The sequence below is a fragment of the Nelumbo nucifera genome, chromosome 1, assembly GCF_055504915.1.
Source record: "Nelumbo nucifera cultivar China Antique chromosome 1, China Antique-T2T, whole genome shotgun sequence".
NCBI classification, from domain to species: Eukaryota; Viridiplantae; Streptophyta; class Magnoliopsida; order Proteales; family Nelumbonaceae; genus Nelumbo; species Nelumbo nucifera.
In genome coordinates this window covers 84,863,372-84,891,268 of record NC_142649.1, presented here as the reverse complement: position 1 = coordinate 84,891,268, position 27,897 = coordinate 84,863,372, and the positions used below count along the sequence as shown (strand labels likewise).

Here is a 27,897-nt window from a genome sequence, read left to right as displayed (position 1 = left end):
GGAGAGAAGCTCCGTTTTAACTTTTATCCTGTTCAAATCATAAGATGGCAAATCAAGTTCTCAGTTATAATAGCCTAGGGTCATATAATTCAAGTTCAGAGAACTTTAAATCGTTTCCAGCCATGAATCAAAATCGTCCAATACACTAGATTTATGAGCAGAAGCCAAAGATGAGTCTGATGGAGGATTCCGTCGAACTGCCTTTTCCTGTTGGTCTCGCATGGCATTGTTTTGGTTAGTGGGATTTGATGTTTCTCGTAGTTCATCAATCGCATTGTCTAGGTCAAAGGCACCGGATGCATTTTTAGATGCATCTGGGGCTTGGACTGAAGGCTGTGGAAAACCAGAAACCTGTTGCTGTGAGGACACATGAGAAGGTTCCTGTTTGACAACAGGAAAACCAGAATAAAAAAGCTTTGTTTCACCAAATGAGTCGAGAAGCATATCAAGCTCCGCTTCTGCTGCTGCTGCCTCAAATCTTGATGGTTTATTTTCCTTCAAGTCTACAGAAGAACTTCTATTCGGTTGTTCCATGGAATTCATAAATTTGGTTGGACAAGTTTGGCCTACTTGTGTTGAATCACCGCCCTTCGCTAAATTTACTAGCATTGACCCTTCAGGGAGCAATGCTGGAACTGAATGAACATTTTCAGTAGTGGCAGGTGAAATATCAGGCCTGTTACCCATAATATCTTCTCCATTGGCACTTCCATGAAATTCCATTTTATCCAAATAGTGGTCATCTGCTTCACTTTCATGTGTCGCTTCAGTATGATCATAATCTTGGCACTTGCTTTTCTGTAATCCCTCTGAATGCTGCAAAACAAGACGAAGTTGGCAATTGGCAGTGACATTAATAATATTTGTTTGTATCAAGGATAAAAACTCCACCTAATGAAGAAAGAAAAGGAGAAAAAACCCAAAATGGACAGTTATAAAGGTGGCTATGAAATGAAGTCTCTGTACTAATAATATAAATATAAAACAAGCCATGCCTCCTATGCCAACTCTATATCAGATTCAGATCATAAATAATACTGGAAATAAATGAAGACACTCTGAGACCCCAAAAGAAAAAGGCCATCTACTTCTTGCAAAGGCACAAATACAATATGATTCAAAATGTATCCAAAATGAAATTGGATATTATTCTGAAGCATCTAACAAGAACTTCTAACTAGTATAAATGGAAATTATATCATGAAAAAACTGTGTATGTAAAAAGTTCAATTAAATTTGGCAAGATATAAATATTTGAAGTGAGAGCTTAATTTGCACAAAAGCACAGTATAAGCACATTACATAGGATAATCACATCCAGATACACATCCTGGATATCAAGAAACAGAGAGTTGTATACTTGCTTCCTATTAACTGTGTCCGTGCCTGTATCAGCAGTTCAGCACTTGTATGAAAATAAAATGCCAATGGGTAGGTCCATATCCTGTCCCCCAGATGGTTAGGACAGACATTGGGTAACAGCATTTTATGCCTGCATCAGTATTTGGGTATCTTATACAAGAAGAGGATCATGAAATGGCAGAGTCCAGATTAATATATAAACTAACCTACAAGGTCCCCATTTAATAGACAGTATAGAAGCTTTTACCAACATAAGACTGATGAGGATAATGAGAAACTGAAGTTCACTGTCTGATGGATGACAAACCGCATCATTCCACCACCACCACTAGCAGTAACCACCGAGTAAAGAGATTGACTCACCGACCCATAAAGTCTTTTTTCAATAACCTTGAATTGTGTTATTAATTAAAAAAAGGATGGAGAGAAGACAGTACAAAAAGCTTAAAGCTGGCAAAAGAGAAACAATATATACACCACTATGCTGGAAGCACATCAAGCCCCAGCCCTGGTATTCCTCAAAAAATATGGTTCCTCAATACTCCATCTCTTGCAAGAGCATCAACTAAAGCATTAGCTGATTGAGGTCCACTTGAACAAGCAATTCCAATAGGATGCCAACCAAGGCTTCTCTAATCTCCTGATGGTGTGCCCAGGGATCTTCATTTTCCTTTTCAATCTAAATCAGCACCATTCGGCAATCCCCTTCAACAATCAGGTTTGATCACCCCAGTGAGTGAGCTACTTTTAGATCTTAAAAGTAAATGCATGGATCTCAGCTCTCAAAGAATTACCAACCCCAATCGGTCTTGTGAAGCTCATATGGATATTGCTATTGTGATCTCTCACTTCATCCCCTATTCCTGATGGACCAAGATTGACAAGATAGCATCCATCACAATTTAGTTTTAATCTGTAACAGAAGATTTTCATTGGACAAAATTTGCCATGGCAGTCCATCCCCATAGGAGTTCATTGATAGAAATTTAAAAGTTTAAATTCTTTTTAGGGTTACTTACTAAAACACCCCTTATAGTTTGGGTTTTACTAAAACATCCCCTATAGTTTGCAATCAATTTACTTAATCAGCCTTCCATTAGATGAAAGTGGAAAATGACAGTTTTAACCCTAGCATCCATTCAAATAAATTTAATCAAAAGAAATTAAAAATAAAAATATCATTTTCCCCTAGTAAGACACGAACAACCACTCTATTTTGCTCTATTTGGTCAATTTGTTTTCTATACAAAAATTGTTAGGGGTACTTTTTGAATAAACAACCCTGGATCCATGCCCTTGAACATTTTCCACTTAGTTTGGTGTTACTTTTGGACTACACAACCATGGGTCCATGCCCTTGAACATTTTCTACTTAGTTTAGGTGATCATGTTACCATTTTCAGATGGCAAAATATATAGTTCTTAATGAAAGGTCACTTTTCTCAAAAGAAAAAGGTCGATTAAGTAAATAGGTTGCAAACTATAAGGGGTGTTTTAGTAAAAAAAACTATAGGATAGGTTTAAGTAAATTCGTGAAACTATAAGGGATGTTTTAGTAAATAACCCTTCTTTTTATGTCAACACCAAATGAGCTGTCTGCCATGCTCTATTGTGGCAACTTCATCTTTAGCCTTATTTTCAAAGATTCTTGCAACCCTTTCATCTGCATAATGCTTGTAGGTGGGGTCAATTCAATCCAAAGAGGTGAAAGAAATGAACCCATACCTTCGAAGAATAGAAACAGGATAGTAATAAATGGTCAACACTTTCCCCACGTTTTATGGAAAGAACTACCTGGGAAGGGTATAAGAGAAAGTGATTGAATGTAAGGAGAACAGGAAAGGCAGATTTATAATGTTGATTGAATTTTTTGGGAGAAGGGAAAACAATTGTGTTGTATTCCAGAGCGAAGGAGGAATGCAGGTTGGGAAGGATTCTTGTTGAAAATCCAAGGGTTCTTGAAGGAGCCAAAGACGTTTCAACTGACATCTGAGGTTGTTCAAGAGAAAAAAAAGAAGAGAACCTTTCTGTGGGATTGACTGGTAAAGGGGAGAAAGCTACTGTGGTGGATTTTGGTGGAGTTGTCAAAATGGTGTTTAACCAGGACAAAGAGATATGGGAGAACAGGCTGGTGGTTTTGACCATGTTTGAAGTGAAAGATTGCAAAGAAATTGCAGCCAGCCATCAGTAGGCATTTCAAATTAAAAGGTTCGTTAATGATCAGCCCTTTTGAGAAGAAAAAAAAAGCCCTTCTTGACTTGCTTGATTCTTCTCAGAAGGTTGAAGCTGCAATAGTTTGAACTCATGTTGGTCATCTTCTGATCTCAAAATGATGCATCCTTTCTAACGTGAAACAGTTTCACTTTGAGAATGGGTGATCAATAAGGTTCTTGGACTATCTTTCCATCTTTGGCAACAAGAAACTTTTTATTCTGATCGCCTCTGTTTGTGGTGGCCATTTGGAAGAGTTGAAGCCTGAGTGTATTCCAAGGAAAATCAAGTTGATGGTGCTTGGGGTGTGTATCAACGTGTAACTGGCAACCTCCACTGAAACCTCTCTATGGAGAGAAGGTCACAGGGAGGAAGACAAAAGGGTTGAACAGGCATGGCAACATCAGATTGGTTCCTTCAAATGAAGCAGGGTTAACTTAAAATTAGTTGCATGTGATCTGTAGGTAAAGGAAAAGACATGCTGCAAAATACCTTAAATGATTATCCTTGAAGTAGTGAGAGGTCGGCAAATGGCATTTCCTATGCACAGATGCTGGTAAAAGAAAGTTCTGAACCAAGTTTGACAAGTGGTAGCATGTGCACAAAGATCGTAGGACATGTGCTTTTGTCTATTTCGGGGCAAGATATTTTAAGAAAACCTACCACTGCTTAAGGGTGCAAACAGCCACGTGTTGGATGGCAATTTCTACCCTACCCGGTGGGTACCCATCCCAACCCTCCCCGACGGGGCGGGTTTTGGGGTGGGGAGGGGTTTTGGGATTCTACAACCCGTACAGGTACATGTAGGGTACAGTATTAGGCTAAACCCAACCTCCCCGACCCGCATATTGTTGGAAAGCATATAAACTTTATGTACTAGGTGTTGAATTTAATAATATTTTGAATTTTATGTTAAGGATAATTGATAGTTTATGTGTTTTCTACACGTCTTAATCAAATAATTGGAAATTTTGTTGTTTATTTGTGTTATTTTACATATTTATTGCTTATGCATGACAAGGAATAATAGGAAATTAGATGTGGGTTCTAAACCCAACCACCCCTACCCTTGAATGCAGGGAGGGTTTTACATTTTCATGTACAGGGAGGGTTTGGATTCTCAAAATCCAACCCGCTACAGGTTCTGGAGCAGGTATGGAATAGGAGGTTTAGGGAGGCAGATAGGGTCTAGAATTTATAAAACCCTCCCCAAACCCGCCCCGTTGCCATCCCTACTTTCTAATGAAGAAGCTCAGTCGAAGGCTGGAGTTGATTCAAGCAGATCTATCCCACGTAACAATTTATTGGGATATGGGGATGGGCCTAAGTTTGGGCAAGAACTCAGGGTTTGAAACAGGTGGGCCATCTCATGTTATTAGGCCCAATTTGCAAGGAGGGTGGGGTAACTCAAGGAGGCATGTGACATTGGGTATGGATAAAGAATCAGTAGACTTTAACATGGCTGGTGGGGAGTACCATTGCAGGAACTACTAGCGACATGGCAGTGCCTTTAATTGACAATTTTTTGGAGGTGATCTCAAAGGTTAGAGTTCAGTCAAAGAAGGATATTAAGAAGAAAGAAAGGAGTTAGATTTCAGGAAGAAGGAAAGGAAGATCCAAAAAGGGGTGGAAGGAGGAGGAAAAGAAAGGGGTTTGATTATAGTGAAAGGAGGATGATTAAAGTGGTAAATCCAGGAATGATTTAGGTGGAGAAGGAACCAGACAAGGAGGTGATCGTGGGGGTTTGAAGGGGAACTTTGGAGATGATGGAGATGGGGGAGGAAAGGAAAATTGGTTTGAGGGTAAGGTTGATGAGGCAGGTAGAAAAACAATTTGTTGGGGAGGCCTATTGTTCAAAAGTCTTTAGAAGGAAAAGAAGGTATAGAACCAAACCAATGCCAGAAAAAAGGGTGTAAGAAGCTGAAGATGATGAAGATTTGAATTCAAATGAGGGGGAAATTATCATTGATGAAACCCATGAAACCGGAAGATCTATTGATTTGGAGATGGTGGTAAATGAAAAGGTGAAGTGAGCAAATTGTTGGGTTTATCCTTTATTGGGGGACAGGAGTTTGTAAGGACAATTTTCAGGTTGGAGGAAAAATCTTGCATGCCAGTAAAAGAAAAGGAGAAAGAGGATTTGAACGGTGTTAAGATCTGTATTAATGTAAGAAAGGATGATTCTAAAAACTTTTTGAAGCCTGGTGGAACAATAAGGGATGGTTTCAAAGAGATTGGGGAGTTGGCGGCAGAAAAGATGTTTGAAAAGAACATGGTTTTAAAACTAGAAAGGATTAATAAGAAACCCAAGGTTCAGAATGTTTATGAGAATTTTCCAAATGTAGTTAAAAGATTTAAATTCAGAAACTAGTCAACTGTTTTTGTCTCAAAAGTGTTTGCCAGATTGAAAGGGGGATTACATGGCATCAAACCCAAGAAGAGGTTAAAGAAGACAAAGAAGGTTACTAAAAGAGTAAAGAAATTCAGGCTGCAGCAGTAGATGGTGTTGAGGAAATGGGTGTTTTATTTTGTCGTGGTCCTCTGATGGGTGTTGGGCTTGAGAGGTTCGGGCATAGTTCAGTGCAAGAGGGAGGTTTTGACTTTTGAGGGTTCAAAAGTTAGTTAGGATCTTTATGGTGTCTGAGGGGGTTATGTCTCAGTTTGTACTACTTGGGTATGTCTCTTTTTATATCTTGTGGGCTTTGCAAGGAAGGGGAGGTTGGGTATTTGGGTATTGAGGTTGTTTTCTTTAAGTTTTGGTGATTACTTATCACCCCTCTTGTAATCTTCTTTTCTTAATAAATTTTCTTTTTTATTTATTTTGAAAGAAAAAGAAAGAGAAAGAACACACACATGAGGGAGAAGAACTGGGGTTTCCTTTTCCTTTGGAGGTTGTCACACATGTTGATTATCTTGAGAGTGACCTCCCATAATAATGTGGAAAAAGGCAGGGTGTGGAGGAGATTTGCTTAGGGATTTGGAAAAGGACATACAAGAAAAAATACCCAATGAATTCATAGATCACATCCTCTTGTCTTGACCAACTGTAAGAAAGATTGTCTAAGGTGGTCAACAAGTTGAATTTCCTCTTCACTCTCAACCTTCCCAAGACCCCTTCTAAAGCCAAATTCCCAAGATAGCCCCATAGAAGAAATGGTCACTAGGTACACAATTATTTTCATTTTATGATTGGACAAAGTGTAGTGTATAGGAAATTAAAGGCAGAGAGGGTTGTTACCCCACCAGAGGTCTTCCCCAAACCTAACTCTATGGCCTATAATTGGGTCAAATCTCATGAATGGGTGGAAAAGGGTGGCCCAGTTTGAGCCCACTGTAAGTCTAAACCTGGGTTTGGCTGGGCTGGAGATCTCAAGGACTGGTCAAGTCCAGAAAAGCCTGCTTGTTTCTGTACATATACTACAAAGATAAGATAAGACACACACAAAGGTATTCTCACCAATCACCAGTGCAGTTTTGATCTCATCCTTGGTAATAGCGATAATACTCTACAGTGCAGTTTTGATCTCATCCTTGGTAATAGTGATAATACTCTACAGTGCGGTTTTTGATCTCATCCTTGGTAATAGTGATAATACTCTACAGTGCAGTTTTGATCTCATCCTTGGTAATAGTGATAATACTCTACAGTGCAGTTTTGATCTCATCCTTGGTAATAGTGATAATACTCTACAGTGCAGTTTTGATCTCATTCCTGGTAATAGTGATAATACTCTGTGTAGATCTGTGAGGCTTGCATCAGGAGCCTCAAGACAAACTTAAGGAAAATACCCTGAAGCTCAACATTGAGGTTCACATCTAAAAGCACAAGGGGCATACACCTACATTGAGATGTCGTATGTCAAGAACGAAGTATGGTTTTCCTTTTTTCTATTGAAAAGGTAAGGTAAACTAAATTTATAAAAAACCAAAAAAGCATATGCAGAGAACATTAATTTGGTCCCCACTATGTTATTTATGTGGTCCCCACTGTTGTTTGTTTATTTATGATGGTAGTTAGTTTCAGTTAGTAGTTATTCAGTTGGTAGTTGTTATTTCTTTTTGCCATGTAAGCAGTAGGGGTAATTCAGCCCGTTTACCCTTTATTTGATTATTAATATAAATAGTTGAGTGGGGCGACGATTCTAGTCAACACACTCTTTCTGAATTCTCCTCTTCTCTCCTTCTCTCTTTCTCAATCTGTTTTTCTTTGTTTATTACACATTATATATATTTTTTTATCAATAACTATGGGTTGAATTAATATTAAAAATATGAAAAATTACAGGGCAAGGGAGCTAAACAATCTTAGCTCCCAAGAACAGCCATTAAGCATCAAAAGAACAAAAATTACAAGACAGCCCAAAAAATAGAATGTCTGTTCACCCCTTGTCTAGCTAGACCATCTGCCAAAGAGTTCGCACTTCTTTTTACCCATTTGTATTGGATTTTCACGTCCTTAGTTAGCCACTTGAATTTCCTCTTTTCATTACTGTAATTCCAAAGTCTAAGACTATCCTCTTTCAGCCAGTTTACCACCACTTCAGAATCTCCTTCTATGATCAACTTGTTAATATGCATATCTTTGATTCTTTGTACCCCTTCAGGAGCTGCAAGAATCTCAGCTTTCAACGAATCTCCCACCCCAACTGGTCTAGAATACATACCTAACAGCTTCCCTTGTTCATCTCTTATTACTCCTCCTATTCTGGATGGCCCTGGATTGCCCAAGCTGCTGCCATCAAAGTTCAGTTTAACAAAGTCATGGGATGGGGGATCCAACAAACATTTGAGGCCTTCCTTATTGGAACAAGTTCTGCTATCTCCTTCCACTTTCTTTGCAGCTCATCAACTGAGAATTCTGCGAATAGAGCCAAGGTTTTCAGCCAGTGTATAACCCTAATGTGGATGACCTCCAGCATTGCTTCCAAACTTCTCTCCTTATCTGTAAATATTTGTGAACTTCTCTCCTCCCAATTAGTCCAACAGACTGCAGCCCTCATACACCTCCACATAAACTTGGCCCTTTTTGTTGGCCAAAACGGCATACATATGAATAGGCTTTGCACATTCGAAGGGGGGGTCCACCTACACCCCCTTGGTATCAGATAAATATAATGTGTTAGGAATGATTGTAGTCCTACTCGACAACTTGGTATCAGAGCCAACCTAGGAATTCTCATGCTAATCTAATCAGGCCGACTACATGAGAACTTCCTAGGGTTCGTAGGGCCTTGGAGAGTGTTCAGCGACCAGGAAGAATCAGAAGAAGGGAAGAAATCTCAGTTTTAGGGTTCAGACCATGGTTTGAAGGTGGCGGCTAGACCTTTCCGAGTAAGTTGATATTTGTTCTTAAGATCGAACCTAAAAAGAAATCCTTTTTATTAATCGGGATTTGAGAGTTTATCACAAATGGTAGAGGCAGGTTGATTTCGATCATCAGCAGTCCAGCTAGCCCCAATTCCTTCTGCGGATCCAAATCCAGGTAGCACAGTTCCTTCATCTTCCATTTCAGATGAGTTACCTTCCATTGTTGAGCCTTCACCTCCATTGGATGACCTTGACCTTCCCATTGCAGTCTGTAAAGGCAAACGCCGTTGTACCTCATTTACAGCTCACTGTATTTACCAGTTCCTGTCTTATGATCATTTGTCTCCATCTTACAAGTCCTTTTTGGCATCCATCGTTGCTATTCCCATTCCCAGAATAGTGCAGGAAGCCTTGTCAGTACCTGAGTAGAAGGATGCAATGAAGGTAGAAATGGATGCCCTTTTGAAGAACATACATGGGAGCTAGTTGATCAACCTAAAGGGAAGAAACCGGTTGGATGTAGATGGGTGTTTACTGTGAAGCATAATGCTGATGGTTCCATTGAAAGGTAATAAGGCTAGATTAGTTGCAAAGGGATTTACTCAAACATATGGCATAGACTACTTGGAGACTTTTGCACCAGTAGCAAAGATGAACACTATCAAAGTTTTATTATCTCTTGCAACCAGTTACTCATGGCCTTTGTTTCAGATGGATGTTAAAAATGCCTTCCTCAATGGAGACTTGCAAGAAAAAGTTTACATGTAGTTGCCTCTTGAAAATTTTGGCTATGTGCAGGCCCAGTCAGATCACACTCTGTTCATTAAGAAAGTGGATTCTTTCCTTAACACTGCTTGCTGTATATGTGGATGATATTGTAGTGACAGGGAGTGATGCCTGTGAGATTGAGTCTCTTAAGTAACTCCTTCACCAAGAGTTTGAGGTCAAAGACCTTGGAGAGCTACGATATTTCTTAGGTATTGAGGTAGTTCGGTCTAAACATGGGATTTTTGTTTCCCAAAGAAAGTATGTTCTTGATTTGTTGGAAAAAACAGGGAAGTTGGGTGTTAAACCTACTGACACACCTATTGAACAAAATCACAAGATCAATGCAGAAGGTGGAGAGCCCCTTGAAGATAAAGTTATGTTCCAACGGTTAGTTGGAAAACTTCTCTGTCTCACACGACCAGACATCAGTTATGCAGTCAGTGTTGTTAGCCAGTATATGCACTCTTCTAGAACTATTCACCTACTTGCAGTTGAGAGGATATTGGCATATTTGAAGAGGTATCTAGGCAAAGGTATACTTTTCAAGGATAATGGTCATATGAAAATAGAAGTTTACATAGATGTTGATCGGGCTGGATGTGTTGATGATAAGAAGTTTACCTCTGGATATTGTGCTTTTGTAAGAGGTAATCTTGTTTCTTGGAGGAGTAAGAAACAAAATGTTGTTGCTCGCTCTAGTGCTGAAACTGAATATAGGTCCATGGCAAATGGTGTGGCTGAAGTACTATGGTTGAAATCCCTATTTGAGGCATTGGGTATTATTTATGAGAAGCCCCTAATGTTGTACTATGATAATTAGACTACTATTAATATTGCCCATAATCCGGTACAACATGACAGAACTAAGCATATTGAAGTGGACCGACACTTTACCAGAGAAAGAATTGCTTCTCAAGAAATGTCTTCCATATATCACCTCCAACATGCAACTTGCAGATCTTCTCACCAAGGCAGTTCCAAAGACAAAGTTAGAAGCAGATCTATGCAAGTTGGGAATGACAAACATCTATTCCCAACTTGAGGGGGAGTGTAGAGAACATTAATGTGGTCCCCATTATGTTATTTATGTGGTCCCCACTATTGTTTGTTTATTTATGATGGTAGTTAGTTTCAGTTAGTAGTTATTCAGTTGGTAGTTATTATTTCTTTTTGCCATGTAAGCAGGGGGTAATTCAGCCCTTTTACCCTTTATTTGATTATTAATATAAATAGTTGAGTGGGGCGACAATTCTAGTCAACCACACTCTGAATTCTCCTCTTCTTGTTCTCCTTCTCTTCTTCTCTCCTCCTCTCTTTCTCAATCTGTTTTCTTTGTTCATTACACATTATACCTAGGACTGATTGCAGTCCTACTCGACTACTGCATACAAGGTATATACAAGAGAAAGTAGTCATAAGCCTGAACAGCCACCAAAAGAAAAGAAAAAAAGACAGAGACCCACCAACCCAGAAGGGAACCTATAACACATCCCATCAGAACCTGGCCTTAAAAAAAAAAAAAAAAAAAAAAAACACAAAATTAGGTGCTACCACTCCCAATCTGAGCCATAGCGGCAAGGATCGGAACCAGAAAAGCAAAGCAAAATTAACCAAATACCAGACCTCCTCTTCCTCTCCTTCCTCTTCTACCCCCCCCCCCCCCCCCCCTCCTATCGTGCTATGAAATCCCTTGAAAGGGGGTTTGGCCACTACCACGCCATAAAAGGCTGAGATGTTCTTAGACCTTTTTGCAGCCAGCAAGGTACCCCAAGCTATCAACAGAGCAACTAGAGAGCACACTGCCTGTGTTGAACCCTCCCTCCGAACTAAGGCTATTAAACGAAGGTAAAGCATAACACATAAGAGTAGAGATTTCCATGGTTCTCAATCAATCACAAACTTGAGATTCTTGGCCATCTGTAAAGGAAATGCCAAGAAAGTTGCCAAATGCCAACTGATCCACACATTTGTCTAGAGCACAAGGTGAAGTTGCAGGGTACTTGCATTACTGCTGAGTGGGAGAGTCAACTTCATTAACTAACACAAGGGTGTTAACTGTCATAGCCAAAGGTTCTAGCAAACCTTGATTGCTTTCCACACCATCCAGATACCCAACATGTTGCTATTGAAGAGGTGGGTCAACCCCACCACCTAAAGTAGGGGAACTGTTGGGATTCTTTGCTGTAAATTAGCTATAAATTAGGCTGCAAATCAGGTGTAATTAGCTATATAATTGTTTCCTTATTTAGAATAGATTAGGCAAGATTTTCTCTTTTAAAATAGGAAACAAGTCGTAACGTTTAGGACTCCAATTGTATATAAAAACATGTTCTGCTGGAATAGAAAAAACAGGTCATTCAAACCTAATTATTCACAGGAACCAACTGCCAAAACTGAGGGAACCAACATCGATTAGCTTCACCACCTTCCTGAGACGATCCAGATGGGGCCCCTTCCCTCTTACTAGGTCCTTGTGTGGCCGTTAGCCTCTGCCAAACAATGCCTAGAGGGACCAGCCCCTGAGAGTACAACACTGGAGCAACAAGCTTTGGGAGATAAAGAAGCCTGCTCCAACCCAACAGAAACTAGATTCGGTTCCCAAGCTGCCACCCTGCAAAGCCTTTCCTCCCATACCCACTCAGGATGAAAAAGAGGCATACATTTGAAAATTGAACTATGCGCCTCTGGGTACAGAGAGACCAGTGCCTGAACACGAACAATCTAGAGATTTCTTTCCAATAGGGTTGCTGCCTCGCCACCCTCCCTAACAGCTAGAGGTGAAACGAAGGTTTCCGGTGACACCAAACCAGTTGGCCTTGCAGATTGTTGGTGATTCCTTATTCTGTTGTGCTTTTTTCTCTTCTTTTTGGGACTAGGGACAAAAAGCATCTGCATCGATGAGGCAACATCTCTTTAGTTTTTTCTTTTTTTTTATAAGTAAACAGGAAATTTCATTAAAAGAGAAAAGAGTACAATCTGGATAGGTGATAAGGTAGCACCTAAAACACTCCAGATTACAATTTGAAATCCACCACCTTCCAGAAACAAACTCCTAAAACTTCTCTCAGTCCTTAGAGAAGCTCTGGCAAAATCAAGAAACAATCTGCAAAGGATTTGCCCACAGTTGCAGCCAACTTCTACCAACTCCAGGACCCTCCATAATCTAGGATAACCACAACAATTCTGCCTCCCCCCCTCCCCTACTCTACTAACTAAAATTTCTGAAACCCTCCTTCACTCTTCTTCAACCCAATCACCTTCCCTTCCCTCTCCGTCGTCCCATTTCTCACCTCCCTCCCCAACTATTTTCTTTTTAGTTTTTTCTTCTCTTCTATTTTTTCAAACTGTTCTATTGCCTTCTGGACCACACTCTCCCCTCCCAAAAAGAACAAACCAAGAGATTTGCCCACTTCCACCTGTCTCTCCACTAAATTCTCGATTTCCACCCTCCTCTCCCCTAAACTTCCTTCTTCTTGAATCTTCCCCCCTTCCAGACCCTCTACCACTTCATCCCCTTCCTTTAGACCCACACCCAAATCCTCCTGTTCTCTCAATTGGATATTTGTCAGATGAATCATGTTCTGGTCTCTAGACTGCAGAGATCACTTCTCCTCTTGGGGGTTCTCAACACAAGGAATTCTAGCTTTTGCTTCTCTTTTATAAATTCTTTTGTATTCGTTGGTCGGCCCTGCACCTACCAGGCCATCTTTCAATCTAAAAATATATATAAAATAAAATAAAATAAAACCTTTGTAACATGAACCATGCTAGACTTACTTGAATCTCTGGATTTTTTTGGAGTCTCCAAAACACCGCCCTTAACAGCCCCAACATTCTCTTTCCTTATATGACCCAGATCAATGCCTAATCTTCCAATGACCACTTCAAGAGCTGAAGAGTCAGAGTCATTCCCTATCTTGATTCCATAAGATATATTTTCAGTTGGCCTTTCCTTCTTGCTTTCACTTCCTAGTTCTAAATCTTCTTCCATTTCCTTGTGCCCTTCTCCTTCCTTAACCTTGAAATTTCTACTCTCCACCTTTTCCATCGCAATCTCCACCTCCCCCATAGCACCACTCTCCTCCTCCCTCCCAACTCCATAGCTGCCAGATCTTCCCCATTCGGACCAGAGTCTAGAACCTTGTTCTTATGACAGAACTCTTAAGAAATAGCAGATACCGTACTTGGCTCACCACCAAAAGAGTCAGAAGAGCACCATGTAGTCAGCTTGGCTTGCAGAAGGTATTTATACGTCAAAGAAGACTTGCAAACCACAGCTCTATCACACCCTACCGAAGATACCAATAAAGCATCCTTTGACAATCCTGTGAATGCAGTTACCGAGCAACCAGGGGTGCACTCCAAACTCTGAACCAATTGTCACAAACCCTTTTCTTTCTTCCTTTTACAACCCAACTTCATTCTAAATTTACCTCGGGCCCCACCCCTCTTAAATTTACTTAAAAGCTTCACTCCTAAACCCCTATCCTTATGGCATCAATGGCCCAGTGGCCTAAGCAAACTCCACTCACAATGGACCCCACCACTTAAATGTTTCCCACCTAAATTCACCAGAGCCCCTTCGTTTCTTTCGTGAGCCTCCTCCTTCCCAGATTCGCCCACCACGTGTTTCTACTTAAAAGCTCTCCACTTCTTCCTCACAAAATTACTAATTTACCCCTACCCCTTCCTTATTTTCACTTATATCCTTTGCTGACATTACCACACTATTGACCGTTCACCTTCCATCATCTTCCTCCTCCAACCCGTCGAACTTCTGCACCAACGTCTCCCCTCCTTCCTCTGAAAGGTAGTCAAACACCTAGGTACAAACAAGCAAGAATGTTGGGTTCTCCTCCACCCAACGAGACGGAATGCATCCTTCAACCACCATCCTCAGATTGTACCACTCCTCTACGAAATTCAACGCTAAGCAAGAAGGAACCAAATGCACATCTTCAACTCCAATCAATAATCTTGTTGACACCAGGTTCTTCAACCAATATATTCTAGCATCAACATTTTTAAAGGAACCACAAGCGTTTCCCACCACAGAAAAGGTTTGTAAATTCCAATTGTGAAGTGGAATCTTGCAAACATTGATCCACACAAGGCTCTTTGCACCCCACCATCTCTAACTGCCCCCACTAACGGGTTCTATTTTCCCAACCTGAGATCCACCTTTCTGACTTTAGCAAACTCACTGTCCAGAATATCCTCTACCTCCTTGCTACTTAACACGAAGAGGAAAAAACCTGTGTTCAACATCTTCACATGGAACTTCTATTTCACATTCCAGCACAAACTGACCCATCTTAGAACCTCTAGAGTTGGCAAAACGACCGACCAGGCACTTCTCTAGCCAACGAACCCACTCTAGGACACCATTGCTTGATTCCACAAAGGCTTCCTTAACATCTACCATTTTTTTTCAAATCCTTAGCAAGTCGTGAATTGATTCATTATCTACTAATCTCCTATTCTTTGCTATTAGGATTCATCATCTACTAATCTACTTAGCAAGTGGTGGAAGATTGCCTTTGACTTCAGTCATTTGGAACACCCATATCCTAACTATCATTGCATTATGTGGATGGCCTACTTGAACTACTTGACTGAGATCTTAGCTATCAACGACTTGATATTGCCCTTTTATTGATCTCCACATGAAAATACACCGTTATGAGGGAATGGAACCATGGAGTCCAAACAAAAGGGCAGTAAGTGGTAATAAAAGCAACTTCGAAACAGATTATGTTTTTACGGCTTTTAATACTCGTTTAAAGTTTTCTTTTTGTGAAAATATGGTATTACAGAAGCATAGAACAATCCAGACTAAAATAGAAAGAAAGAAAGAAAGAAAGAGGAAAGAGAAGAGAAGAGAGGAGAATGGAGAGAAACTGCCAACCTGATTAGAGAGTGATTAGAATGTCTTAATCCTTTCTAAGCAGTCGGCCCAGCTTTTATATAACATGAAATAAACAACATAATTACAGTTATGCCCTTATTTATGAAAAAGCATTGGACTGGAGTATTCCTAACTTAAAATGAAATAACTTGTATACCCTGCCACCCAAATACACCCAGAATAATGCCCTTTTAACACTTCAACAGTTTTCATTAACAGCTTTACAATTGTCTTCGAGGTTTGTAAAAATGCAAAGTCATTTAAAGCTTTTAAATGTGTTGTAATCCTTGTATATATAATGAATAATTTATCCATATGTTAATTTTTTTTTATCAATAATAGTATTATATTAATAAAAGGAAGAGAGACCTAGATCTGTCCAGAGTACAGTTGAGGGAGTACAAAGGCAGCATCAAGCTGATCACATAGATTTAACCAATACAACAAACAGATCACAATTGGACCCGTCCCAGGCATTTGGCATTCCAACGACCCCAGATTCACCAGGATTACCTAGACAGCAGCTATCAAAATTAAACTTGAGACTGCCTGCTTGAGGTGGCTGCCAATCAATGATTACCTTTGGTCTTCGCATTGGCTTACCACCAATAGTTTGCCATCCTCTTAAACGATTATCTACTGTTTTATCTTTGAACTCGTTACATGCTAATGCCCAATGGGTGGCCCTTAACTTGATCAGGTCGGTCAAAACACCAATCCCCAACACCTTATTATTGAACACCCTTGCATTTCTCTTCCCCCATATGCTCTACAAGATTGCAGCTCTCATACAATGCCACAACAATTTCATTCTCTTGGTGTTACAAGCAAGCAGATCATGAGAAAATAGATTCATGACATTTTGAGGAGTGTTCCAAGACTTACCAAACAGGGTAAAAAAGTAGTTCCAAATTTGGCAGGTATAGTTACAAGGTAAGAAAATGTGACTTGAGCTTTCGCCACTTTTAGGACACAGAACACAAACATGTAGGGATAGGCACTGTGATATCGCTTCTTCTAACTCGCATAGTTGGTTGTCTTCTATGCTCGTGCCAAACCATCTTAGCCTACTCTCTCTCTATCACCTATTTGAGCTACTCCTAGGTTCCTACAGATAACTTCATTCCTAATCCTATCCTTTGTAGTTTTTCCACCTATCCGTCTTTGTATTTGCATTTCTGCCACATTCATTTTCTGGACATGTTGTTTCTTGACTGCCCAACACTCTGCTCCATACAACATGCCTTACAACTGTTATATACAATTTTCATTTTAATCTAAGTGGTATTCGCCTATCACATAAAAGTCCAAATGCATCCCTCCATTTTGCTCATCCTACTCTAATTCTTTTGGGCGACATCCTCTTCAATCTCTCCTTTGTCATGAGAATTATTGAACCAAGGTACCAGAAATGGTCACATTGAGTTATCTCTTGGTCTCCAATCCTAAGTGTATCTTGATTTACACTCCTATTATCACTAAATTTACATGTCATATACTCTGTTTTACTCCTACTTATTTTAAAACCTCTTCTTTCTAAGGCGTTTTGTCCATAAGCTTAATTTTACTTCATGTTTTTCTTAAAAGAATGAGACCTCATGAGGCATAAGCTTGACAAGACAGGATCAAAGTTTCTTGCCTCACACCTCTACTTTTTAAAACATTTATAAGAGTTAAGCTGATGTAAGTTGATAGCTCTATGAAAAATTTATTGGGAGCATAAAAAGGACATGGGTTGAGGTAGCATCAAAAAAGCATTTGAGGGCTGACTATTTGATAGATGAAGACATGGCCCTTGATGGTTGAAGTGAAGGTATGTTGAGCTGAGACAAGCATAAAGGTAAGCCATAGCCCAATAGTATTTGAATTTTGACATGTGGCCAAGGTTCAACTCTATTACAATGCCATCTTTAAGCGTTTTTCCTTAACTTATAAAAATTAAGCAAAAATATAAAATAAATAATTAATTATATGTCAATTCCATATGATTGAAGGCATAATTAAATGAAAAACATTGCATGGATTATATAATCATATAATATACTACATATCAAAACAAATCTTTGCCTTACAATATCCATGTTAAACAAGGATGTCATCACCCACCTACCAAACCAGAAGTAACTAGGCCACGACTGAAAACTGTCTAGGAAAACAAAACAGTTCCATGCTAAATTTTATTGAATAAGAACATTATATAAAACTAAATATTGGATTATATTAGAAAGTAAATACCAATTGATCTACCCAAATGGAAAGAGCATATACACTACATGAAATGACAAAAAGCTAGAACCTGACAAATATTATGTACTTCGCAAACTAACAACACAACAGATAAAGGTACTATACAGCTCAAAATGATGCTTAATGCCAACATACTTCAGGAAAACATAAAAGAACACTACATAAGAATACAACAACAATCAACTATTGTCTACCATATAAAAAAATCAAATGCTTATATAACTGAACTGCACTCACAAGGGCTTTGAGCTTTTTTTCTTTTATCTTTTTTTTTTTTTTTTGGGGGGGGGGGGGAGGGGTGTGCAAGGTGAAGTGATAGCATACCATCTCTGGAGGTAACAGATATGCATCAATGAATAGCCTTTGTGAAACATCTACTTTTGCAAGTTGTTCTGCAAGAGCATGCAGATCCATGGAGAGAAATGATGCCTAAATGGAAAAAAAAGAACACAAACAAGACAAAACATAAGATACAAAACCAAGGCAAATGTGTATGTTGGAAAATAGAAAGTGTCTTGCAGTTAATGTGTAGATTCTTCTAATGTAGTTATTTATTTTTGAAGGGGCAAGGGGGAAGGATACTTGAAGGCTGTATTTAGATTCATGTGGAAACAGAGAAGTGGTATGGAGGAGGATTCCCAAATCCACTATTGGTTGCCTCTTTCTCCCATTAACTTGGTGAATCCTAACTGCATGTGGGCCAGTGAGGTAATCATTTTCGAATCCACCAAATTGCAGATTCGGTATCCCATCTCCACTTCCACTCTACAATTCAATCACAGCTAAAGTGATTGCAGAAGTACTTAAATTGCTTCCATCTGAGACAGCAAGCCGTAATTGCAATTGAGAAAACATTAATGCAAAGTTACAAAATTGATACAATCACTTCCCAAGGTGAAAACCTTGGGCAAGGTAGCCCCTTTCCACTTGTACATGGCAAGAACACCAAAGTTACTTAGGTGATCAACTTCACTTGTCTCACCAATTGACTCAAAGGCTCCTTTTTCTTGCATTATCCAAGTTTACTTGTACATAATCAAACCTTTTTTTTTTTGATAATTGTTTTCAGAGGACAAACTCGATGGTTACTCATTTCCTACGTCGATGCTTTTGTTTAATAATTCATTGGATACACAAGTCAAATTCATGATGCAGTAGAATATAAGTTTGGCTAGAGAAGCGGTGGTCTAATATAGTTTATAGCGTATGATTGGGCATAATATTGAGAGTGATCATTTTTGCATTTTGCCTCCTTAATCTTCATCAGGGAAAGGAATTTACTTGTATCTTTTACACTATACAGTTTCTATCATTCACCATTTGAGATGACAAGGTCCATTTTCTCTTTCCTATTACAAAGTTCTTTGAGTGTTGTTACTGATAAAAAAGATGTAGAAGCATAAAAGTTTGTATCTACATATTTAGTTTGAACAAACTCCAAGTATCAAAGAACATGTGAAAATAACCTTTTTCAAGATTTTATTTAACAGAAAACATTAAATTTATTGCAAATATGTGTCACTTCCTTCCTATCTCCCATTTGGAAAATATCATTCTTGGCCACTGAAATATAAATAAAGATGAAACCAACCTGACTTGCAGTTTCATTATCCTCCACAGCAAAGTTATCATTCCCAATCCATGATAGTATGTTCTTTCCCCTGGCAGAAAGCACAGTGCTCACTCCCTGGTTGAAGCCTAAGAAAAATTGAAGTCAATCATGTGCAAAATCCCATAATTTGTGCATTTAAAATTAAGTTTATATATGCTCCAATTAAACTCAAAGAAAAACAATGTTTATCTTACAAGCTACACTAGGGAAGGCCAGAAATGAGCAAAAATGATAAACAAATAGAAATAACTAAAGAGAAACTCTACTACACAATGGATAACTTTTAATCCTTAAAATTTCAGTTACATTTTTGCAACAAGATTAATCAAAAAAGACTATGGTCTTTTAATTGGCAATAAGTAGGCTTATTATAAGAAGATATGGACTACAACAAAATAAACAATACTGGAATGAATTGATATTTTGGGCTTAGAAGAGGACTTGCGGACTTTGCAACACCAGACTACCAGTGGTGTTGAACCTGCTTCAGCAACTTGAAGGCTTCTTGTTTGATTTTTCCAAACCAGTTATAGAATTTGGTCCCTTACAACCTTTGGTTCTTTCTCTTACACCCCCTTTTTCAAAGCCTTGTATTCTTCTTCTAACCCAAACAAAAAAGGGGCCTTCTGATGGGAAGTATTTCATTTGAAAATTAATACATGTGAAACCCTCTAGAAGCAAAAACCTTTATGTTGCTTGTCTCCATATATTTGTTTTCCTTGTAATGCAAGTGGAGATTGGATAAACTAGTTATTTACCCACTAATCTCCTACTCTTTTGTTTCAAGCATTTAGAAATGGTTTTTCTCTTGATTTGGTTATAGGTGGAACCTACTAGTGGAAATCCTTTTCAAGCTATCCTTCTTTACATTACCAAGAAGAGGAGAAAAATAATGTGAAGATGCACAAAGGTAGCAGTATTATGGCTGATTTGGAAAAGAGAAATGCTAAATTATTCAAGGACAAAGCACAATTAAACGAATCTATAATGGAAACTGTTGTGTGTGTGCCTTGAATTCTTTATTGTGACCCACTTAATGACCCGCTCCAAATCAAGTTGAGAAAAACCATGTTAAACTAATTTAATTGCTGATGTTAGGGTCTGTTTGGCTAATTAAAGTGTTTTTTATTTCGTTTTTTCTTTCTGTTATGTCTGTTATTGTACTCAGGGGCACAAGGGTCTTTTCCCTTGTTATTTCTACCACCCTATATATATTAAAATAAAGGCTGGCGCTGTCAGCACTGTTACATTGCAAAACCCTTCTTTCTTCTCTCCTCTCTTCTCTTCTCTTCTTCTCCTCTTCTCTTCCCTTCCTCTTATTTCTGGCCGGCCATACTGTCAAGATGGTATCAGAGCGGGAATACTGATTAAAAAGAGCAGATCGAACAACCTTACTGAGAGAACAGATCGAACAGACTTGCTGAACCTGGGCGGAACAGAAATCTGATTCTGGACTGAAAAAACAGCTCTACAACAGATACAGTTCTCCCTGTTTTCTCTTCTTTACCCTCCTTGGTCATGTGCCGAGTGAAAACCCTATGAGTCTGGATGGTGTCGAATCTGTATGGTTTTTCTTGGATCGTGTGATCCTGTTCATGTGTTAAGACAACTGTAGGTCAAGGATGACCTGTCTTCTCAATGATTTGATTTGACTATGAGTAATAAGGATCTCTCCTGCTGATTAGTGGCTGTTAGACATTCTGGAATTCTGGTAGGTTGGGACTGTTAAAACTATACAGGTCTGAAATCTGTCGAATACTACCTCTGTTTTGTCCTGAATTTGGTACTGTTTGTGCTCAACCTGGTTGTTAAACCCAAGTGTGTGGGTGTGGACTGAGTGGAGCATTGTTTTGTGGAGTAAGGAGGTGTCCTAAATCCGGTGTTTGGGACTGATTATCTGTTTGACCATGTCGACTGAGAATTCTGCTACTTTAGAGATTTCAGGGAGCCACAATGGAGTGAGTGGGGGAATGAATATGAGCTTTCCCATGGCTGTTATTCCCTTTGATGGTCTGAATTACCTTGAGTGGTCTAGGGGAATAAAACTCTACATCACTGCTAGGGGAAAAATAGGATACATCAATGGGAGAGTGAAGGAACTGAAGTATGGAAGTGTTGAGCATGATAGGTGGAACCAAGAGAACAGTATGGTGATGTCTTGACTCTTGGTTTCAATGCTGCCACAAGTAAGGAAGACTTTTATGTGGGCTGAAACTGCTTGTGAGATATGGGAACAAGCGAAGTCCACCTATTCAGAGTAGAGACACTATGCCAAGATATATCAACTGCAAGCTGAATCCTCTACTTGCAAGTAGGGGGAGAGGAGTCTCTCGATGTACTATTCTGATTTGACATCAATATGGAAAGAACTTGATCACTATCAGAATGTGAATTGGAAGTGTGATGAAAATGCAAAGGCCTATAAGGCACTTATATCTCAGCAACGAGTGTTTGCCTTCCTCCTAGGGCTGAATCCTTCGTATGAGTCCATCAGGGTGTAGATCTTGGGTAGTAAAGACTTGCCATCAGTTCAGGAGGTGTATGCCTTGGTGTAGTCAGAAGAAATAAGAAGAAGTGTGATGAATGGTGTAGAAGGGGAGTCAGTTGCCCTAGATATCCAGGGAAATTCAGATACAAATGTCGGAGGTGGTTTTAAAAAAGGTGACACTCAAAAAAAAACAGATGATAAGAGCAAACTTTGGTGCACTCACTGCCAGAAGACACGACACACGAAAGATACATGTCGGGATCTCCATGGAAAACCTAAATGGGCACAGGATTTGGGTAAGAAGTCAACACCTGATCAGGGCAAGAAACCAGGCCAGCAAAATAAAAAAAGGTATAATTCAGCTAATATGGCATCAACAGAGACTAGTCCTTTGGTAACTCAGGAGAGGCATCCCAGTTCTGACCCTAAGGAAGATACTATCAACTCCTTTCGTGAACATTTGGAATTGTATGATAGGACTCTCCACCAGATGGATTCTAGTCCTACTCCCTCTACCTCGTTTGCGTCTACATCAGGTAATGCCACAGCCTTCCATGTGTCATCTCATACTACTGATTCTCCTTGGATTATTGACTCCGGAGATTCAAACTACATGACCGGTAAGTCAAATTTGTTTCAGACATATAACCTTCTCTCTAGGAGAGATAAGGTAAGACTGGCTGATGGTTCTTTTTCTACCATAGGTGGCCGAGGTACCATACCTCTCCCACTTGGCCTTACCCTTCCTAATATACTGCATGTTCCGAAATTACCTATTAATTTGTTGTCTATTAGTAGTCTGACTCACTCCTTGAATTGCTCAGTCACTTTTTTTCTGTCTTCATGTGTGTTTCAGGATTTGACCTCGAGGAAGACAATTGGTAGAGGAAGCATGGTGGATCGTCTCTACGTGTTGGAGAATAATGTTGGTCTAGTGGCGACAGAGTCCATGAGTTCGTCAATTGAGAGTCAAGCCTATTTATGGCATAGTCGTTTAGGTCATATTTCTTTTGAGTCGTTAAAAGTTATGTTTCCAAAGTTGTTTGAGTCCTTGTCAGTGAGTCAGTTACAGTGTCAAACTTGTCAGTTGAGTAAGCATTGTAGAAGTTCTTTACCTTTACGAAATAAAAGATCTGAATTTCCATTTCATATTGTTTATTCTGATGTTTGGGGCCCTGTTACCCTACCTACTGCGGCTGGCTATAAGTACTTCATTACCTTGATTGATGATTATTCTAGATACACTTGGGTTTACCCTATGCGATCTCGAGATGAAGTGCCACAAATTGTGAAAGATTTTCAGCGCATGGTGTTCACTCAGTTCCAAACGGAAATCCATATCTTCCAATCGGACAATGCGAAGGAATATTTCCATAGTGATCTCACGAAGTTTTTTGCTTCGAGTGGGTCACTTCAACGAAGCTCTTGTGCCAGGACACCCCAACAAAATGGTGTGGCTGAACGGAAGAACCGTCACCTTCTCGAAGTCGCTCGTGGCTTATTGATTCATATGAATGTGTCAAAACAGTTTTGGATGGATGCAGTCTTGTGTGCGACATATATCATCAATCGCATGCCCTCTCGACTACTAGAGTATAAGGCCCCACATCAGCTCTTGTTCCCTACAGCCCCACTGTCCACCATTCCAATGCGTGTTTTTGGGTGTCGTTGTTTTGTCCATAACCTGCCCCCTACTCGTGGTAAGCTTGATCCTCAGGCAATTCCTTGTGTTTTTCTTGGTTACCCTTTATCTCAAAAGGGGTATCGCTGTTATGATCCCATTGCTCGCAAGTACTATGTTTCCATTGATGTCTCATTCTTTGAGAATCAATCTTTTTTCTCGGTTTCTCCTCAGGGGGAGAGTAGGGTTGAGGAGAAACAGGCGACGACTCAAATTCAACTACCTCCTTTACCCGATCCTCCTCCATTCCGGGTTTTTCATCGTCGCCATAAGAGCCAGCAGAGTTCAAGAGCCGTGGAGCCTGACACTATGCAACCAACATCATCGGATTCACCTGAGGCAGATCCGTCTCATCAGCCAGGTACACTTGCTCCCATTGATATATCTGTTCCTCTAAATGTTGATTCACCTGTCACCAATGATCTTAATATTCCTATTGCTAAGAGGAAGGGTGTTAGGTCTTGTACCACTAATCATCCTATCTCTAATTTTGTGTCCTATGATCATGTTTCGCCTTCATACCGTGCCTTTCTCTTCTATGGACAGCGTTCTCATTCCTAAGACTGTGGCAGAAGCTCTGTCTAAACCTGAATGGACAGATGCAATGCAGGAAAAAATTGATGCTTTACACAAAAATGGCACTTGGGAGTTGGTAGACCTTCCTGAAGGGAAGGAACCAGTGGGGTGCAAGTGGGTGTTCACAGTGAAACACATGGCTGATGGAACTGTTGAAAGGTACAAGGCTAGACTGGTAGCAAAAGGCTTTACACAGGTATATGGAGTGGACCATGCAGAGACTTTTGCTCCAGTAGCCAAGATGAACTCTATCAGGATTCTTCTTTCCTTGGCAGCAAACCTTGACTGGAATCTTCACCAATTGGACATCAAAAATGCTTTCTTGAATGGTGACTTGGAAGAGGAAGTGCACATGACTCAACCCCTAGGGTTCTGTGCCAAAGGCAGTAAACAAAAGGTGTGCAGGTTAAAAAAATCTCTATATGGGTTGAAACAATCACCTCGGGCTTGATTCAGTAAGTTTCATTTAGCAGTTCAACAGATGGGATTCAAACAATGCTAGTCAGATCATACTCCATTTGTGAAAAGAGGTGAAGGTAAAATTGCAACTCTTATTGTGTATGTGGATGACATAGTGATTATAAGAGATTGGGAGGCTGAAATCCAGAGACTGAAAAAATTCTTAGCCACTAAATTTGAGGTGAAGGATCTAGGCCCCTTACGATACTTCCTTGGAATTGAAGTTGCCCACTCTCACAAGGGCATCTTTATTTCCCAACGGAAATATGTACTAGATCTACTAGAAGATACAGGCAAGTTGGGGGTAAAACCATTTGATTCACCTATTGAACCTAATCACCATCTGGGAGACAGTCAGGGAGAGTTTTTGAAAGATGTAAAGATGTTCCAGAGACTCGTGGGGAGACTTTTGTATTTGTCTATGACCAGACCTGATATTGCCTATGTAGTGGGTGTCCTTAGTCAATTCATGCACAGCCCTAGGACAACTCACTTTGATGTTGCAGAGAGGATCTTGAGATATTTCAAGAAGTTTCCTTTTCAAGAAGTTTCCTGGAGCTGGTTTGTTGTTCCAGAAACACAGTCACTTAAAAGTGGAAGTATATACTGATGCAAATTGGGCAGGAGCAGTCAATGACCGAAAGTCTACCAGTGGGTATTGTGCCTTTGTAGGAGGAAACCTTGTCACATGGAGAAGCAAAAAACAAAGTGTGGTGGCTAGATCCAGGGCTGAAGCAGTTTATAGAGTGATGGCTCATGGGGTTGCGGAAATCATGTGGATAGAAAAATCTGTTAAATGAACTGGGTTTCACAGTGAGCAATCCTATGTCACTCTACTGTGACAATAAAGCTGCCATCAATATTGCTGCTAATCCAGTTCTGCATGATAGGACGAAACACATTGAAGTGGACAAGCATTTTATTAGAGAGAAACTTGAAAGTGGAGAAGTGTGTACACCATATTTCAGCTCAGAAGAACAACTTGCAGATATCTTCACCAAAGGTCTTCATCATGTGCGGCACAAAGATTTGTGTGACAAGTTGGGCATGATTGACATCTATGCTCCAACTTGAGGGGGAGTGTTAAAATAATTTAGTTGCTGATGTTAGGGTCTGTTTGGCTAATTAAAGTGTTTTTTATTTCATTTTTTCTTTCTGTCAGGGGCACAAGGGTATTTTCCCTTGTTATTTCTGTCGCCCTATATATATTAAAATAAAGGTTGGCGCCGCCAACACTGTTACATTGCAAAACCCTTCTTTCTTCTCTCCTCTCTTCTCGTCTCTTCTTCTCCTCTTCTCTTCTCTTCTCTTCCTCTTATTTCTGGCCGGTCATACTGTCAAGAAACCAAAAGAGAAAATTTCATAGTGGTTTGTGGTAGAAGCATAGTGCATAGCCCATCACAAAACACCATCAGGGGTGTGGGGGCGGAGCTCTCACGGCAGTATGGACCCGATCCATAGTCAGCTTATGGGTCCGACCCGAATACGATATGTTACATTGTTTGGGGGTTTTCTCTTTTGTGTATCTTTGGGCTTTGTAGAGACGTTGTGTGGGAGAGTTTGGGTGTAATGGGATTTAGGGTTTTTGTGAGAGAGGTTGTGCTGTGCACAAGTCCGTAATCTCATTTGTTGATTTCTTTAGTGGATTTCTGCACCTCCTTCGCCCGTGGATGTAGCATATAAGCCGAACCACATAAATCTGTGTGTGCTCTGTTTTCTTGCTTCTCTTTATCTCTATTTTACTTCAGTTTCGCATGCCCTTCGAATTTGTGTTTCTGGCTTTTGCGTAACAGAAACTATTTCAATTAAAGTGGTACACTGGATCAAATATCTAGAACTGTTTGGTCCTTTCTCCATAGGTGATATCATTAGAGGTTAGCATCACAAAGTGTCCTCCACTCCTCCTTCACAATGACCTCAAGAATATGTTATCAGAAACAAAACGCTATGAGATTAATTGATTAAGGTGTTGAAGGACTTAACCAACCCGTTGAACATCAAGCATTCAAGCTACTAGCTAATCAGTCAAATTTTCAAAGTCTAGTTGTTGAAGTTCTAAACAATATACAAGTTCAGCCAATCAAATCATGGATTCAGTCTAGCAAAATAATACTTACTTTACTTGTAGTCTAATTGTTAAACTTGCTGAAAGGCTGAATCTGAAATCTGGTTTCTCCACGGACCCAAGTTACACTTAATTTTCACTAACATTAGAAATAGTCTCTCTTTCTCCTTTGTTCTCTTATAATTCATTAGCATAAAGTCCTTTCAATTCAACATTACGAACAATATCCGATATCAGATAAAGTAAATGTCATGTTTATCTCCACCTCCGGTCATTTCTTTATATATCTGAAACGAAATGAAGCAATCCTAAATTCAGTAACGTGTGCGATGACATACCAGGAAGGAAACCGCCGAAAGAATCGAAGCTCTCCAAACTAAGATCAGACGGAGACTGCAACTGAGATTGAGCTTCCGAAATCAAGTACCTGAAGTCTGCCCCCTTGCTCTTTGGAACAACAACATCAGAGGTTCGACTTGTACCGCCCAGTGAGGGATCTTCAGAACCCGAATCATATTCCTCTTCGTAACGATCCCAGTTCGAAGGTAACGCAGTTGAAGAACCACGAAATTGGCGGTTCTTTTCTCTGGTTTGCTTGGCGGACGGTTTTTTCGAGTTTCCGGCTGAAGCCGCGACTGCTGGAGCTTTGGATGCTGGACTTGCGTGAGACTTTTTAGAATGATGTTGAGAGTGAGCTCTTTTGGATTTAGCCAACGCTTTCGCATCCATTCGAGGAAATCTTAAATGACCCGCGATGGAAATAGTTAAGTTAGGGTTTCGGTCACTCCACAACCACCTCTGTAACAGGAGAAAATAGAGAAGCAGAAAAACAGCCCCAGAAATCCAACAGAATCTATGCGTTCCGTTAAGGTTAAGAAAGATTCAAAGAATGAGATTGGTTATCAACAATAACACTTTCCCGCTGTAATCAATGGGACAAAAGGGAAAGAGCGTGTACAGTATTTACAGAGAGGCGCGTAATCCATTCAGATATCGGAAAAATGGAAAGTTGGAAACAGAAAATGCCCATCTGACCTGTTCTATTCACTATTCAGATTCAGATATCAGAGATTGATGCCCGTTTGGTTTGGAGGGCTGAAGCGCAGCGGCTTCTGGCTGTCCAAAATTGATACTTGATACGACACGGCTGTCCGCTTCAGCCCGTTGGATGGGCTCCAGCTTTGAGTTGCATTGACAGATTAACTGAAGAAGC

The 27,897-nt window shown here is 39.9% G+C and overlaps 1 protein-coding gene across 2 annotated transcripts; it reads right to left on the bottom strand.

Moving 5' to 3' along the window:
• LOC104599483 (phosphorelay protein) lies at positions 1 to 27,897 on the bottom strand. Of its 2 annotated transcripts, XM_010262040.3 has the most exons (5): positions 27,023 to 27,897; positions 19,395 to 19,501; positions 18,128 to 18,232; positions 145 to 816; positions 1 to 28 (listed from the first exon to the last, which is right to left on the bottom strand). In XM_010262040.3, exons 1-5 carry the CDS (start codon positions 27,411 to 27,413, stop codon positions 17 to 19), a joined length of 1,287 nt encoding a protein of 428 aa, XP_010260342.1. In that variant the 5' UTR covers positions 27,414 to 27,897; the 3' UTR covers positions 1 to 16. The 2 variants fall into 2 exon arrangements, with proteins under 2 accessions (XP_010260342.1, XP_010260341.1); XM_010262039.3 differs by having other exon boundaries at positions 1 to 816; positions 27,023 to 27,894.

Excerpts from the sequence above, each read along its gene's own strand:
- LOC104599483 (XM_010262039.3), bottom strand. The coding sequence starts at position 27,413 with ATGGATGCGAAAGCGTTGGCTAAATCCAAAAGAGCTCACTCTCAACAT. Across the intron at positions 18,233-19,394 it reads ATAATGAAACTGCAAGTCAG|GCATCATTTCTCTCCATGGA; the intron begins GTTGGTTTCATC and ends TTTTCCATTTAG. Across the intron at positions 817-18,127 it reads ATCTGTTACCTCCAGAGATG|CATTCAGAGGGATTACAGAA; the intron begins GTATGCTATCAC and ends CTTGTTTTGCAG.